The sequence below is a fragment of the Thunnus albacares genome, chromosome 2, assembly GCF_914725855.1.
Source record: "Thunnus albacares chromosome 2, fThuAlb1.1, whole genome shotgun sequence".
Taxonomy (NCBI): domain Eukaryota; kingdom Metazoa; phylum Chordata; class Actinopteri; order Scombriformes; family Scombridae; genus Thunnus; species Thunnus albacares.
In genome coordinates, this window is record NC_058107.1 from 26,739,476 (window position 1) to 26,757,496 (window position 18,021).

The 18,021-nt window shown below is 40.3% G+C and overlaps 1 protein-coding gene and 1 long non-coding RNA gene across 3 annotated transcripts in view; one reads left to right on the top strand and one right to left on the bottom strand.

Moving 5' to 3' along the window:
- msh3 (mutS homolog 3 (E. coli)) overlaps positions 1-18,021 on the bottom strand; it is a 44,502-nt gene that overhangs the window by 26,022 nt on the left and 459 nt on the right. For both annotated transcript variants that reach the window (XM_044375597.1, XM_044375605.1), the window contains exons 3-16: positions 16,528-16,829; positions 15,331-15,552; positions 14,937-15,053; positions 14,696-14,813; positions 14,451-14,590; positions 14,028-14,194; positions 9,926-10,035; positions 9,616-9,730; positions 9,135-9,219; positions 7,044-7,153; positions 5,469-5,601; positions 2,528-2,715; positions 1,149-1,317; positions 865-929 (exon numbers count right to left, since the gene is read on the bottom strand). In XM_044375597.1, the coding sequence (XP_044231532.1) occupies positions 865-929; positions 1,149-1,317; positions 2,528-2,715; positions 5,469-5,601; positions 7,044-7,153; positions 9,135-9,219; positions 9,616-9,730; positions 9,926-10,035; positions 14,028-14,194; positions 14,451-14,590; positions 14,696-14,813; positions 14,937-15,053; positions 15,331-15,552; positions 16,528-16,829 (2,041 nt within the window). The remainder of the gene's footprint in view (positions 1-864; positions 930-1,148; positions 1,318-2,527; positions 2,716-5,468; positions 5,602-7,043; positions 7,154-9,134; positions 9,220-9,615; positions 9,731-9,925; positions 10,036-14,027; positions 14,195-14,450; positions 14,591-14,695; positions 14,814-14,936; positions 15,054-15,330; positions 15,553-16,527; positions 16,830-18,021) is intronic.
- LOC122998646 lies at positions 26-17,970 on the top strand. The gene is made up of 3 exons (XR_006407462.1): positions 26-111; positions 5,205-5,209; positions 17,960-17,970. It is a non-coding gene; the product is annotated as an uncharacterized LOC122998646 (long non-coding RNA).

Below are 18,021 nucleotides of genomic sequence, written 5' to 3' on the forward strand. Positions count from 1 at the left end.
ACAATATATATTTAACATACATCAAAGTCCCCCTCCACTCAAAAATGTGTTTTTGTTCTTGTTCATTCATGTGAATGTTTGAACTTCACTATGCAGAATGACTTATGTGCAGTTTCACATTCATGTGCTGAAAATGGAAAGTTTCTCTGTGCTCACTGTAAAATCTGAGTTTAAGGCCCGTATCTTTAAACATCATTGGTGACATCACAACTAGTTTGGGAACCAATCCTAGTCCAATATGCAACTTTCCCAAGTGTGATGTGGAAACTTGAAACCTCCAGCACACAAACACTGAGAATGGACTTTACAGTGAAGTAGGAGACATCTTGCATCCAGCAGACATTCAGAGATGAACAATATCTGCATATTCATAGATTGTGGATTTTTCAGTGAGAGAGAAGGAGAGGATACAATTTTAAGGATTTTAACGTGGTAACTGTACTTTATTTGTGGAAAAACAATATCAGACACACATTATTATTCCAAGCAGAGTAATTTTATGTCTTAAAACCTGTCTGAAGGGGATTTTTAACAATTATCACCTTGTTTCCTCATTGCTAAGTTGCTATCTGAAGTGTTTTATGTACAGTGCATAACATATAATGCTATCCATTACCCCATTCAGTGAAAAAAAATCTATTTTTGCAACTAATTCTCAGGATATAAATCAGTGCAAATGACACTTCAAAACTTCTAAAAATATTTAAATTCAACTGAGAAAGAAGGTTTGTCAGCTCAGAGGTCATATTTAACACCACAGAGAATGACAGTAAGGGTTACTGTCATATCATTGTCCTGATGAAAGTTTCTGTGACTGTGTGTGTTTGTCCTACATGTGTATGTGTGCTGCAACTGTGAGCTCACCTGCTGATTTTGACCCAGTCAGGTGGAATGGTGGAAGACCGCGAGTTCTTCACCTCAATCAGAAACTGAGGGCAGAGGAGGGCAGAGACTTTGATAAATAAGACCGGAGCAGATGGACAACAGAATGTGTCGCTGTTGATTAAAACTGACACACAAACACACACAGATATCAGATCATCACTGTGACTCAGTCTTCTACCCAAATCAGGCCATCAACCTCCCACCTGTCTTTCACTCTTTGCCTAAAACACACACGCACACACACACACACACACAGACGATACCTCCTGTCCGGACACAGTCGTGTAGTCGAGTGCAGGGGCCTTCAGCACCAGCCTGATGTCTTTGCGGTGGTCTTGGATCTCATTGAGCACGCTCTGGATCTGCTCCCTCCTTTCCTGCAGCACCGGGAAGCCGGACAGATCTGAGAACAGCTCTGTCTTATTGCCAGACCTGCACAAACACCAGTCCAAATGTGACAGCTGCCGGTAACATATCACAACACAGACATGCAGTAACGGAGAGCATCTGAGACATAAAGGTTAGTCATCCTACCTGTTGAACAGTGAAAACAAAATAAATAAATAAATCATCCATGTGTCACTATTCATTCTGGTGCTCCATGCCACCTGTTGATCATACATCATTCTTACTGTGGGGTGTTTTTCTGATTTTCACATAAACGTAGACATAAACATAGGAGCCTGATGTCAACCTGTTAGATGAGATCTACTATGCTCGAGTGTTTAACAATCTAACTGAATGAAATTAACAATGAAATTGGATGAAATTAATAGTAAAAGGGTCACATAGATGTCAAGGACACAGATTTACACATTTTAATTACAAAATATATTTAACAAATCAAGGTGTTTAAATGAATTTGAATGCAGTCTCCTGTGGCTCTCAGGTCTATTTCCAATGAATTTGATGTCTTTGTTCTCATATTAACAGGCAAGTTAAATTGAAAGCCAATCTTCCCACAAACTAACTGGATTATGTTTATTAGTCAATAAATCAACAGATCTTTAATAAACAGCAGCTTTAATCATCAATTTATCATTTTATGTCAGTTTTTCTGGTTCCAGCTTTTCAAATGTGACAATTTGCTGTTTTTCTCTCTTCTATATCATCGTGAATAGAATATCTTCTTATCTTTTGGACTGTTGGTCACCTCGGGCTGAGAAAGGATGCAGGGCACATCTCATTATTTTCTGGCATTTTATAGATTGAACAATTAGTACAGAAAGATCAATAGATGAATCTATATTGACAGTAATTGTTAGTTGAAAGCCCTGCACTCTGTATCCACCAGACTGCAGTAAGTGTGCACAACAAAGCAAGTTAAATGATCAAACATAGACTTGATTGACTATTCTTTTCAAAATGAACAATAATGCCACTCAGACACAATCTATTGAGAGTCAATCACATTCTGAGCCACGTATCAGTCATTCATAAAGCCATCCTTCACCACTATTAAATGACTATTTTTGTCCCAGATTTGTGTATCAAAGTGTGATTCCTAAGGGCTATTTTACTTTGTAATCGTTTTTTCTCCCCTTTTTTTCTGTGCAGTTTCCAGATTTTTTTGTGGTGGGAGGATTATCGCAGCTGAGTCTAACTACTCAGATCGTCCTCTTTTACCCCCGATTATACTCACTTGGCCGCCTTTTCATTGAGCACCTTGAGGAAGCTGTGGGCTGGAGCCAGGAGGTCAGGAGTGTCCAACAAAAGCCCTTGAAGCAGCGCCGAACTGATCTGTGCTTGGATAGCTGGCAGCAGGGCCTGCAGTTCCAGTCCCAGGCGAGAAAGACTGCTACTAATGAGGTAAAACTCCTGTGTGGAAGACTGGAGCACACCAACACAAGACATGCAAAATATTTGAAGTGTAAATAGTTTGTTCCAACATATTGTATTTCAATTGCACAAGGAGCTGCATCTCATCACAAAAAACATCTACCAGCCATTTATAAAGCAGGAATTAAGAAATACCTTTGTATTCTTATTATACATATATACACACATATATATATGTGTATATAAGTTTGTTCTGTTATTGGGAAAGTCTGTAAACCAGCGAGATTAGATCACTAAATCTCATCTGCATTGGATATGGCAGTCAAGCAGCAAATGCTCTGAGAGACACCGCTTATTAGCAAGTCTTCACAACGGGAGCTTTAATACAATGAACATGTGACGGTGATGTCATCAAACGGCAGATACAGAATATAATCAGAACTTCAGTCATCACTATGTAATATCTATCAGTCTTTATTACTGTTTATTTATCACTGTTCTGTCTAGAATTTAATACAAAGTACGGTGTGTAATATTTCAAACACGATCAATACTGCAGCTTTGAAAATAAAATCATTTAAGATGGAACAAGATAATGATTAATCAATGCTCTGCATGGAAATGTGTCAGAAAAGAGGGGATATTGGAGATTATATTGCCTCATTATTGCCATTAGTGATGTCACAATATAGTACCAAGTCATGAAAGGTTAATGAGTGTCACACCGACAATGGTTTATGGTATTAATCACATGCTGCCATTTTAATGGTCCCCCATGTCAGCAGCCCCCATGTTGCTCTTTTATGAATCCAAACAGACAAGTGACTGGAGACCACAAGCATGCCCTCCCTCGCATTATGTCAATGGAGCCAGAGGGACACAGGCCATTACACACAGTCCCATTTATCTACAAATGGGAAAAGTGATAATTAAAGGTCACGTGTTAAGCAAAATGCACTTTTTCATGTCTTTTCAAGATATGTTTTTCTATCAGTAAATGTGTGTGCACAGTTTAAATTTGGCTCCCTTTATGATGTCATGCATAAAGAGATCTGTTGAACATAGACCTCCCCCTCCAGTGCTCCAGCAGGTTGACGACAACCCGGTGAAAGCCTATTGAATCAAATATTGAACTGAATCAAAGTTCTGTTGTTGGCTGCAAGAATCAACACAACAGTCTTTATGTCCTCCCATCATCTGAGGAAGTGAAGCGGTGGATCCACTTTATTTTTGATGGAAATGTCCCCACAACGACCGGAAAACCGTTATATATGTGTGTGTGATGGATCGATACCGGCTGTCCATGACCTGACCTCAAACCTGGAAGCAGTAAGTTTTAAGTAAGTTTTTATGCTGTTTTACTGTTTATTTAGCAAGTTAGCCCTGTTGAACCTGGCATTAGCATGTTGCGTGGCTATCATGGCTGTCAGTCAGTCAAGATGAACTGTATGAACGTTAAGCCTCATTTGAAGTCAGCTGAATAAAGACAGTAGTAGGTTGGATGGTGGCAACTGTTTTTTCATGTTGCATTTTATGGAAGGTTTGTTACATATTAGCTCATTCTGCTCCATGATCCTAGCCTGTATGTGTGTGTTACTGCTGTAACATTATGTAAATGTAATTGATAGACATGCCATGAAGGTAACGATACATGTGTGAAACAGAAATGAAAAAACAACAGGTATTCCTTTGCTAGGCAACATTGTGTAACTTTGATTAGCACCCAGTAGCTAACTTTCTCAGACCATAAAGCTGTAGTGGTCCTTTGTGGCAGTGTGTGTAAAGTCAAGCTGAAGCTAATACGCCCATTCTGGTCCACAGATACACTTAGTGTTAGTGTAATACCAGTACTAGTGACGCTACTACAGCTCCATTGCAGTTCCAGTATGAATATGAATACTGTCAACAGCCCTCGGTCTCTTTTGTTGCGGTCATGTAATCTGGCATTGTGTCAGAGCCGGAAAGCCACAACCAGTTTCAGAGTAGGGTGCAGTGAGCAGCAGCTCATTTGCATAGACACAGAAACAGCCCATCGAGAACACGACTGAAACAGAGGAGTATAGAGGTATGCTAGAATGCATAATATCAGTGGTGTTTTCAGCAAAAAACTTCAAAGACATGTTCTGGGGACCTCAGAGACCTATATTAACTTGGTGAAAAGGAGTATAATATGTCACCTTTAAGGCCTCTGTGTGTGTATGTGTGTGTTCAGTGACATTTGATGATTTTCTTTTTTCTATATGAAGGAGTCAGAACGTTGAGCATGAAATAAGACATCAAGCTAAGATCAGAGTGCCTCTCTCATCTCTGTACAACACACACACACACACACACACACAGACACACAGGTGGGATGAAGCCTTCTGACATTTCAAAGATGGGTCCGATGGGAAATGAGATTGTGTCAGACAATCGGGTAAGTGCCACTGAGGCGCCTGTTCCCTGTTGTTAATCAAGAAGCACACCATAAAAAAGAGAGAGAGAAAGAGAAGGAGAAAATTATCTTGGTTTTCATTTTTATGCAAAATAGCAAGAAAAAGGAGGTGTGCTATTTTACATTTCTAATTTCAGATTTTTGCAGCGTTAGTTTACAGCCAATGTTTCTAGTAGTTTTACAGGATACACATATTTCAGCTTAAGCTGGTGAGTAAATGTTAAAATAACTGATAGGAATGATGACAAAAATATGACCCAGGCTGTGAAAACTGAATTTTCCTTTAACCAGTGTGTGTAAGTGGGGCAGACATGTGATCCATCAGTCTCAGTCTTTTGAACCCTGTCCCTTTTTGTTTATTACTTATTACCTTTTTGTGGTATATGCTACAGATGCCTCTCTCCAGGTCAGGCAAATGTGACAGCAGGGATCTGACGGAGTTTAAAGTGAGAGAGTCCGACTCAAGAATCTCCTGCACCGCATCCTGCCTCTCGGAGATAGACCTGAGGGTTTATGGAAGGAAAGAAATGAAAGAGGAAATGAAAGAAAGGTACAGAACTGTAGGGAGGAATGAAAATCAATGTTTTAAACCCAGTCATGAGCTTTTTTTTTTTTTTCAAAAAGACATTTCAAAATCAGAACAAATAACTGCAAAATTGCCTCTGATTAGCATAGATGTGCTGTGGTTTACTGATGGCCTAAACAGGCACTGCTTAAAGTCAAACATCTGTGAGAGACGTGACTGCAGTGTTACTATCGTGAGTGAAATTTCTTCATTTTCTAATTTGTGTTTGAATTACTTTAGTTGCCATCTCTGCCACATACCTTCTGGTGATGAAGTAGATGCTTAGAGTACTAAAATGTGTTTGTCTAAAGCTTAAACAAGTTGCCTTGATTTCTAAATTACACTTAACTTCCTGCAAAAAAAAAAAACTTATTTTAAAAAGACACAATGAGTACAAAACCTGTCTGTGATCGTAAACATCCAGCAAAAATGAACTGAAAAAAGCACAGAGAAAAGCTTAGTGATGTTATAAAATGAGCATCAACTCACACTCAATCATTGATCTGTGCTGCTGTGCTGTGTGTCTTGGAATTAATGTGCTCGGGTGTAATCTGGGCTTTATTGATGTTGATATTCTGTAGAGGAGCTATCTGTATAATCTGAGAGCAGTGCCCAATCCACAACTATAATCCCTGCACAGTGGGAGGGAGCGACACACAGAGAGAATACTCACACAATCAATAAATGGATAATAAAATTACATGGCAGAGAAGAGACCTGGAGAAGTACAGCAATATTATAACTGAGAGGTTGTTTATGACACAAGCACTATTGAGTCCGTTGCAGTGTTTTTATTTAAAGTGCTTTTTATGTGTGCTTTTACCCTGCGGTGTTTCAAAAAAGAGGAGCAGCTGCTCTGCTGGATGAAGAATTATTCCTGGTCCTGAAATGGCATTTAATCATTCATATGAAATAATAACAATCCATACTTCGATTTCTGTCCCACTGTGACGAAGCGAACGCAAAGCTGCTCCTGTAAGAATCTTTTTGATTAGGCTTCTCAAGCTGTGTTAAAATCCTCCAGCCTGCACTCAGACTGACAAACCAGAATCCAAACCATTCAATTCAGATCTTTATTGTCCCACATGAGGAAATTCTCTTTGCAGCAAAGCAGCTTTGAAAAACAAAACACATAGCTCTAACTCTAACCTTAACCATCTCTAAACTAAACATGACAAAACCATGTGATTGGTAGAGCATCTTGTGGATAGGAATAAGCACCTGAGAGGCTTAATCATGGAAAGAAAGTCCCCAAACTCCTAATGTTAAGATGTGTTGTTAAGCACTATAAAACTGAATAACAGGAACAGAAAAAGAAGCTGAAACAGTTCGGCACTGACAGTCGTGCTGCAACAGAGGTCAGAGGGCTCCTGTACTCACTGTGGGTCTGTGAGGGGCTGGCTCACCCACTTCCTCATCAGTCTCCTCCCAAACGGAGTGCGAGTGTGATCCAACACCCACAACAGACTGCCCTTCACACCGCCATCTGTCTGTTGTCGAACAAACACACGCACACACAACACCAATTACACGTAATATAACACACATACACAGAGCTTGCAACAAGTTAGAGGAGAGGGTTTAGTTTGAATGTGACATTATCCAGCATTACTATGGTTCTTTCAGAGAGGAAGAAAAAGTAATTATGATGTCATTAATTCAAGACGTGAGCAAGTGATCGAAGCCACAAGCAGTCAGTTGGGAAGACTTGAACTGAGCTTGAACTCCGTGTGTGATGTCTGTGCGTGTACTGTACAGGATGTCTACTTGTCTGACACAAATGCCACGGCAGAGTCGTGCTGAACTTTTGGGCCGTCACCCACGCAAGCCTGACTAGTCACTGAACATTTTGTTTTGCGATTGGAGGAACAATTTAACTCACCCATTAAATGTTTACAGTCCACGGTGCAATGACGAGTATAAACTGATTTCTCCAAGTTGCACAAAAATCATGTGGACAGTTGTCGTGACATTAAGTATATAAGAAAGTATTTGCACTGGAAGGTGTCCATCTACCTGGAAAGCTGCATGATATTTCTAGCTGGCCAGCTGTGGACACGGCTTTGTGCTGACAGATTGCCAAAATGGAAGATGCAAGTAAAGTAGGTCAGTTAGAGTACTCTCCAGGCTTTTATTTAAGTGAATGTAACAAACATCATGTTCAAGCTTTTTAACTGATGTGCACTTCTGTTCAGCGGTTTCCCTCGACCTGGCTCTAACCAGAGCAGAAGACACAATCACATTCAATCATCCCGCTTTGCAGTCAAAAATCATGTAAACATGTTTTTTTTTGTTTTTTGTTTTTTTAAATTGAAAAATATCAGAAATGCTTTTGTCTTAGCCAGCTGGGGGGCGTGTCTGAGGCTTATTTAAGTGACATTAACTGGTAGGTGCTACACCGTGCGGAACAGAGACAAAGTTAATCAACTGCTGTAGCTACAAGTCATGGGCAGACTGTGTGTTGCTAACAGAGATTTTGAAGGGCAATGACCAAACCAGCATCTAACCAAACAGAGGTCAAATTTTTAGGTATGTTTATATTTCCTAGCAAATGTATGTTTGGTGGCTCGTTCAACAAGCTAAGGTGCAGGACAAGAGGTGTGTTCATGTTTATAAGTTAGATAAGAAGGAGACTTTAGCAGAAAAGCTTGTTGTTAAGAGTCTTGTGTTGTACAGCAGGATGCTGACTCTGCCTATGATGTAAAGCCACATTATTGTTTTATGCAAGATTTGATTTGCTTTATGGAACGTTATTTAATCATGAAATCATATAATATAAATTTCCAAATGAAATTAAAAAAGGCAGTTTAAAGCTGGAGTGCGGGACTTTTGTCTCCCCCTTCTGGATATTTGAGTAATTACAAAAACACTGTCTACGCCTGCATACAGGTGAAATTTTAAATTCTGACCTGGTAAAATACCAGAACAACAAAGCATATATGAGACAGTAGCATGCACTCCTTGCATAGCCACACACAATGAAAAAGTAATAATTAGGCCTGTGTAGTAAAATGACCTGGTTTCAGCCGTGTAAAATACTCTATTCACACAAGTTTAAAAGAAAAATGTTGAAATGCTTTGTCACTTTAATAATCTGACGCTGGACTTGTAACATGATTTCGACTCATGACTGAGCCTTGACCTGGACTAAAAAACAGTTCTGGCTCTCACCAATGTAATTTAAAAAGCATAATTTTCTTCACCAGACGTCCAAAGACAAAGTGCAGATGTTTCTGTTTAGCAATTAGTATACATGAGGGGATCATACAGTACAGTGCAGTGCGCACCATGTATCATCCAAACAGACTTCACCCCTTCATTATGCTCGATTAGTGGCCATGACAACTAAAATATGTGCTTACTGTATCTATTCTACTACTGTCAACTTTTGTTGTGTCTATTATTCCTATTTTATTTGTTACTTTCTTTTTGATATGCAGGTATTCATGGATACATCTTATCTTATCTTACCTGATTGTTGAGGATCTCCAGGTTCCTGAGGGTGGCAGCACTGAGGGTCATACCCTCCGACTCAGAGTTCAGACGTCGGAATGAGCTACATGGAGCACAAAATCTTATGACAATGTAGCTGCACAATGTAAATAACAATAACTTATCAATGTATCTGTTGGGAAGTTGTTTTAAAATGTAAAGATTGTGATGATTCCACAACTTTTCCATAAATCGAATTAGACCAACTCTGACTGAAAAATGGTGCTTCTAGGCTTGTGAAATGTTAGTGTTCATCTCAAAAAGTTGTAAATGTGGAAAAGAAAGAGCTAAACGCTGCACAAATTCCCTTAAATCTGCCGTCCTGTGGAGTCCATCACGTCTCTCAAAATCCCACGCTATCCTAGGAATCTATTGACCAGTGTAAACCCCTGATAGTGACAAAGCTTGTATCCCGTGTTGCTAAGCGTGTGTGCGTATGCGTTTGTTTGTTTGTGCGTACCTTTCACTCCTAAGAATTCTCTCTAAGTTGAATTCTTGGAGATACTGGATGAGAGGCCCCAGACAGCAGATCACTGGGCTCTCCAAGGATACTACACTCGACAGAGAGCGAGAGCCTGGAGGACACAGACACATGAACACATGCCACATTTTCATCATTACAACACAACCATGAGTCACAGGCCCACTCCTCAGACACATCCACTGTGTTACAGGCTGTCTTAGTCTCAATAAGACTACATGATTAACTGGAGGAAATAAAGAGTAAAAGATTGAAAAATATAGATTCATACAGTTACACAAACACACACCTTTGTCCTGGGTGTGGCAGTAGAACTCTGTGACTGTGTTCATCGCAGTGGCAAACTCAAACTGAGCGCTGTCCCTCTTCTCAACTCGCACTCTGTCATCAGCCTGAGCACTGGAAGGGGAAAAAAATGACACTGCTTGAAGAGGTTCAAGAGGTCAGTGGTGCTTGTGACTTTCAGTACAGACAAATGACGCTAACACAATATCTATTATCTGATCAGCTTCCTGTGTAAGAAAAACGAGACACAGCAGCACAGAGTGTTCCAGCCGTCCTTTTGTTTAGCTCAATACACACACACACATACAAACCTCAGTCACACACACACAAACACACAGTTTCCCTGCATCTCCCTGTCGCTCCATCGCATTTCCCTATTGCTCAATTCATTCGCTCGGTATTGCTGCTTTCAAGGACTCTGTTGCTTTTGTCCGCTCTGTTGTTGCTGGGGCAACCAAGGCAAACACGTGGCTCTGGACGCAGTGCTGAAGCATTTTCATTCTTCCGTTTCCTAATGCTTACACACACACACACACACACACACACACACACACACACACACAGTCACACACATAGAGGAATCATCATCTTTCACCTCAGCCACTGGTTGGACTGGGAGCAAGGATCATATAAAAAGTGATCAATATCGTATGCGCATATTGTGCCAGCAGTGCAACTATGACCATTAATCATTCAACCAGTCAATTCAACCATATTATGAGGTTTACAAGAACAGCGGCAATTGCTGGTATTGATCCAGAGACAGAGGGGCGCAGTGTAGCATTTCTGCAAAACCCAAACAGGACACCGTCGTTTTGCACCAGGGTTTAGAAAGTTGAGTTTGAGGTTCACGGGAAACTACAAAGCTGGACACTGGTTAAGGTTTATGCAAACAATCGACCAGTGGTTTGAGTTCATCTCATAAATCCAGCCAAAATTAAAGGTTTAGTTCACTTTAATTACAAAAACAGACACTCGTGGTATCTAGCCTGCAAATAGTTTTGGTTTGGTTTGATTTGAGATCTTTGCCTCCACCCCAATACGTTATTCTTTTGTGCTCACTGCATTGAAAAATTACATTTACACAACTACACTTAAACAAAGCTGCTCTGGCAGCTCTGTGAGGCTGTACTCAGGCCCAACAGTGTTTTTAGCTTTATGCTAACATCAGAATCATCTTTATCTTCATTGACTAAGTACGTTTAAGTATAAAAGGAATTTGACTACGGTTTAGTGGCTCTCAGTGTACTTACACACAACACTACAATAACAATAACATGCTCACAATGATAACATGCAAGTGTAATGTTTACCATGTTAACCATCTTAGGTTAGCGTGTTAACATGCTAACGTTTTCTAACAAGCTCTAAACATAAAGCAAAGCTGAGGCTGATGGAAATTAGTTAATCATCAGTTTTGCAGGTATTTAAACCAAAGTATTTAACAAATTATAATTTTGATGATTGTGCTAGATGAAATCAGGTGATCAACAAAGTCAATGGCATTCATCTTTTAGAAAGCTTGAATGTTGAGATATTTCAGTCTGGACCAAAGTGGTGGATGAACCAAAAAAACAACGAACATTAGAGCCATGCTGCTACTGTGGTAATAAATTTAATAGCAGTGTGCCTTTCCAAAAACAGCAGCGCCATTACTCTGGATAATTCACAAAGCATGTTGTCAATAGTTTCTGTTACAGTGGTAGAGACAGATATCTTAAAATCTGCATAAAATAAACCAAGAAAATATGTTTCTCTTTTTGTAATTTTGTTGAACTAACCCTTTAAACTCTGCAGTGCTTCACATCAAGAAGTGACGCACCACTTTTTTGGCATTGATGTTTTTGTTTTTTGTTTTTTAAAATGCTCAGAGCACTATGATGGTGGTAATCAATCAAAAGCGAGGATGGCTAAAGGTTAAGTCAGAGATGTTGCAACCCAGAGATCAGAGGTTAGTGTGCAGAGCAGATTAAGGTGCTTAATTAGTATCTATTGCTGTAGGGTGAATATGGAGCTCTGATAGTGGCCATTTAAATCTACACGCACCAAAACACATACATTATGTCAGTTGGTGTGTGGGTCTATCCTGATACATGACTGCTGTCTTACCATGCACCCAGAATGTAAAATTAACTTTCACAAGCATCAGTCATCGACTTAAAATCTTTGAAAAAGCGAGAAAGCAAGAACATTTGTGTTGACAGCATCAGCCAGTGAGCTTTTCAGTCGCTCTAATCCCCTTCACCGCTCTGATCCTGACTCATGACTCCAGGCTGTAGATGAGTAAAGCAACTAATACTGCACCTAGCTACTACCAACCACCCAGGGACTCATTACCTGCCGCTCCATGGACACACACACACATCCCGTTGCCAAGGGGCCCGTCTCGTCAGCCCACCCCAGAGACACGGAGGCCTTTGAGCCAACGTCAGTGGCCACAAAAATCCTGTTTTAAATGTTCACCTGGGTGGTTCTTGCTTTAGTATTTCTTTTTTAATGGGTTCCTAATATAATCAACAAAGGGTGACTTTAATGTGATATTAACAGTGCCAATGATGATCTAAATTAAAACATCAATTTCAGAATCATTTGTGCATTTTAAGTGTCATTATTTCCAGTGTAAAAGAAACTAATCACCTGGAAAAATATCTTGGGGGGTTGCCAACGGTAGCGATCTGTAATTGGCCCGACATAGCTGAGTGTCGTGTATGAATATAAATGTGATGAATTTTCTGTCTGAGCTGAACAGACAAAGCTGCCCTGTATTTGTATGATACAGGCTGCAAATTGAGGAGAGTATTGTCTCCGATGAGCACAACGCTAGAGAGCAGTGCTGTTCAAACACAATAATTGGACTGGCCTTTACAAGCCCATCTCCGCTATAATCACTCAACACGGATGGCTGAAAGAAGGAGGAGGAGGAGGGAGGAGAGAGAAAGAAAAAGAGGAATGAATACAAATGAACAAAAAAATTCCAGAATGAAATTTCAACTGAGAAAAAAAAAAAAAGGTCAGAAAATAGCCACTGAAATGAAAAGGGTGAATAATGAGAAATGTGCACAATCAAGGAGTCACAGACAAGAGAGGCAGAAAGTAGCAGACATCCCTCCATTTATCCAGCCATCCCCATCTAATTCAATCCACTCCACTCCCTCCCACTCCCTCGCTTCATATTCATTTTGGCATAATGCAACAACAGGCAGCCTCCAGAGGAAATCATCCCCACTCGTGTGAACATGCTGGGTGCAGACTGTCAGTGAAGGGGAGCCGGATGGCAGCACGATAGGAGGCAACAGGTTTCTGGAATACATCAGCTCAACGTCACTGTCGCTGGCCGTGTTGTTAATCAGCCGATGAGCGAAGGGAAAACCGTTTATCTCTTCTTAAACACAGTAGTCTGGACTGCATTAAATGGAAGTCTGCATTTGCATCAAAGACTCAGTTGAGGCTTATTAGTCCAACCTAAAAGTTAACAACTCCCAGTTGTGCCTGTAGGTGCATACGCTCAGCTAACCACTGAGAGGATTTGACTGCTGCTAAATTCCTAAGTGTTGATAATTTTAGTCTGAATACTTTTTCCACCACTTCTCTGGGTACAGTTAATGTTGTAAACTGTACATAAACTGTAAAAAAGACTCACACATTTATCAATAGTAGCCTGCTGCCAGCCAACTTCTATTAACTTCCGCTTTTTGTTTCAATGTTTTCGTCATCTAAAAATGATTTATCTTTGTAAAAAGTATTATAAAAACATCAGGTAAGGAGTAAAGTCAGTCTCTGAACTTTTAAAATAGACAAGTTGGCCTCTGGTTAGCCCTGCGGTGGAGCTGAGGGCCATTTTCACACAACCTCTCAATGAGCCTGCATTGATTTCCTCATCCAGACTGAGCCCACAGAGTTCCAGACAAACAACTGTCTACCTGCCTGGGGAAATCTAAGCACAATCCCCCAGAATGAAATAAACTAAGTACACACATTCACACACACACACACACACATTTTTGCAAACACACAGATAAACAACACAGCTCTGCACTTCAGCGAGAATCCACTGTGGTGGAGTAAATGGGTGCAGACTGCCCCCTAGTGCCCGGACAGCTGACTACCTGTCATTGGTGATGCTCTGCAGGAGTCTGTGGGTTTGTTCTGAGAGGTCAGAGGGCACCAGGATCTCCACAGGGTTGATCTTCAGGAGACGACCCTCCAGCTCGGAGCGAGACTGACCATCGGGGAAACAGTCGAACAAGACGTCTCCTGTGCTTGGCTGAACCGCCTGCATACACAAAATTGATGGACACATTAAAGAAATACCAAAAAAAAAAAAAAACATGCATAAACCAGGGTTAAAAATGTTCTTGTCTTTGACGCCTTTGTCTGAATTATAGAAGCATTTTAGTAATTTTTCCAGGATCATGTTGCTATGAAATAATACATTCAAAATGCTCATACTACATATATATATTCATTTGCTTGAAACTGAACACTCTGATCATCAATGGCCCATATAAATTAGTGCTCATCAGACTCACCACCAGCCCCACAGTGAACTGCTTCTTCAACTTGTCCCAACTCTCCCTGATACACAACAGGAAGCTGTCAGGAGGGTCCGACACCACGTCACCACACTCGCCCTCCTCCACATCCGCCAGTCTGCAGACCGGGTTTACATCTCAACACATTGTTAAGGACAACGTTTTAGATATAAAAGGTTACAAAAGGCTGCTTTAAGGACACACACACACACACACACGACATTGACAGTCTGTAAGGATACCCTCTCCCACCAGAGTGGACTTTGTGTATAGAGCGCTGAGCTGACGAGCAAACAGAGCGTTCCTGTTTGCCCCTGAGGCTTTGATCGCAGATGTCTCCGTCTGCTTAACCACACCCACCTAGAAATTAAAGACAATATCGTAGCTATAAGGACAATAAGACAGCGTGGAGAAGCTTATGAGCAGCGGCTACTCTGATCCTAAACAGCTAAACAGGAACCATATGCAAGATGTATTTTATACCTTGTGTCCGTGAGACACCAGCCGCCTGACGTGAACAAACAAGCGGTGTGTGGGAATGCTGCACGTCATGAAGTTATGATCCAGATGGCAGATGATATTAAGCTCCTTTGCTGCGATCTGTAATCACACACATCCACATTAATGCCTGTTTAAAAATATAGAAAAATGTGTGTATAAAGACAGAGGGCACCCTTAAAAATGACACTCATCAACACAGGAAAAATCCTTTAACCAGCATTACTAAGTGAGATACCACCAGTGGAAAAAGGACACTTACGCACAAAAATAAAAAACACTGACATGTCTTTCTGCCAATTAAACATCAATATACATTTGTATTAATACTGTTAATTTCCTCCCAGTATCGTGAGCACAGATGATACTGAGTTCTCACCTCTGCATCCTCTCCAAAGAACCTGTACTTGTAACCACACTCCACAGCCAGCAAGGCATCATTATGCTGCTGTTTCAGCTGGATGACCTGCTGCTCCAGAGGAGTGAACACACTCTTCGAACGTCTGGATGGAGCGCTAGAGTCTGACGGAGGATTCAGCTCTGCAGCCCTTCCTCCCCCACCTCCACCTCCTGGCTTGGCAAACTGAGAGAAGCAGAACCCCTGGAAATAGGAAAAAAAAAAAAACCTAGATTACTTGTAAACAATAGTTTACCCAGTTGTCAATCACTTTGTCTTTTCAGTAGCAACAGTTTGTGTCCAGATGTTTCCCACTTAAAGCATTCAGTTCTCCATTTCCCACTCATGCGTGTTCACTCACTTTATCTTTTATTTGTACTAAATGTCTTTCTTTTAGATCATTGCCGTTTTATCATAATATTTGGAGCTTAAACATGCAGTGAATGCTATTTAACATGCAACTACATAGTGTTTCTGTATGTACAGTATCTTTGGGTTATGTGAAAGGGGCTTAAAATCAAATGTATTATTATTATTACATTATTATTATTAGAGCAGCAGAAATTTCATCAACAACTATTTTGATAATCAAATAATCATTGTAGTGATTTTTTAGCAGAAATGCCAAATATTACAGCTTCTCAAATGTGAGGATTTCATATTCTTATGTGTCATACGTGATAGTAAACTGAATATCTTTGGATTTTTGGCTGTTGAACGGACAAAACAGAACAAAACAAGACATTTGGAAATGTCACAATGGGCTCTAACGGGCATTAATAGGCATTCTAATAGGTATTATAACATGCATTTTTCACAACTCTCTGAAATGTTATAGTAAAAATTATCAATCAATTAATCAAGAAAACAATCTGCAAATTAAACGATGACGAAAATAATTGTTTGTTGCAGCCCTTAATCATTATTCTGTCATGGAGTATTTTCAAAGATATCTCAGACTAAAGCTGCCCTTTGCACCACGAAACTCAAACTTTTGTGTGCAGCACATCACTGATCTTCTATAGGAAAACTGATTTTTTTGTTTCTCCTCCTCTAAAAAGGTCAGAGATGAGAGGCAGATCCTGTGCTACCTTGCTTATGGATACTTTAGCAAGGCAGACTGGCATCATGAGAGCTTGACATTTAACTCTGGGCCGACCTGCTGCTGATGTTAAATACCTGTTTTGAGGCAGCCAGCGCTGATTTCTCCTTTTCTTTGACCTCCTCCTCCTCCTCCTCTTCATCATCCACATGCTCATCCTCTGTCTGCTGGAGTCTGTTATTACTGCTGTGTTGATCTGTAACGTCTCGAGGACACCGGCCGCTGCTTCCTTGGTTACAGATTTTATTGCTAGCACCGCCCGTCTCCTTCACCTGCCTCTCAGTATCACTGGGCTCAGCTGTGCAGGTGAAGCCTCTCAACTTCTCCAAGGTGGAGGAGCAGAGGCCACCTGCCCCTCTGCTCGACAGCTGCTTTGTCTCTGAAGAGTGAAGAGATACAGTTTAAGCATCATTGTTAGGTAACCTAATCCTAATAAATGCATTCTAATACATCTTCACCTGTATGCATTCAGAAAGATTTGTTGCTGCCCTTATTCTACACCTTAGAATCTAAGAGCAATTCAGGTTTTAAGCAACCAAAATAAACCAGGAGCAGCTCCGCCTCACATCACTATCAAACTATGACAAATCAACAGCAGCATTTAACACCACTGCACACACTGCTTGGTGAAATTTGATGTTTGGAGCTGTGAAGGGGCTTCAACCTACAGTACCAATCAAACAGTTTGACACACTTTCTCATTCAAGTGAATGAGAAGGTGTGTCCAAACATGTGTATATCTAATTGTGATTATTTTGACTGATAATGCAATTGTGATATGATTTGCAACATTAGCGGGAATGATAACTTTTACGTCATTATTCTCATTTTCATTGAAAAACATACTAAAATGATTATGGTGTGATTTTTGCAGGGATCTGCACCAAACAAAGAATATATCTGTAGAATATAATGCGTAGGCCAGGACATCTCTGCAGTATGACAGCATTTCATTTAAAATAGTATTTTGACACACATTTCTCCTTTAACAAATATTGTACCTCCTGTGATTTGAAAATTACAGTAGGCCATATTGCAATTTCCATAAAATTTCAATTAACTGCTCAGCCCTTCTGTTTATATTCACCCCTACAAGAGGGATGAGAAGAAATCCTATGCATTTTCTATTAAAGATCCACTCCAGGCATGAATTCAGACACATAAAATACTCTGCTTGGAACAATAATGTGTGTCTGATATGGTTTTTCCACAAAAAAAGTATAATTACCACTTTAAAATCTTAAAAATGGCATCCACTCTTGCTCCCTCATTAAAATTTCCAGAATCAATGAATATGCTTCACTGAAAAGTTCGTTCTCAGTGTTAATGCAATGGAGGCTTCAAGTCTCCACATCACACTTCACACCAAGTTGAATACTGGACCACATCTGACTTCAAAACTAGCTGTGAGGTCACAAATCCTGCTCATAATCCTGATTTTCAATGAGCACAGAGAAACTTTCAACAGATAAATATGAAAACAGCCTTCTGGTGTCAAACTCTGCACAGTGAAACTTGAACATCCAACTGAAGGGGCAAGAAGAAAGACACATTTTTGAGTGGAAGAGGAT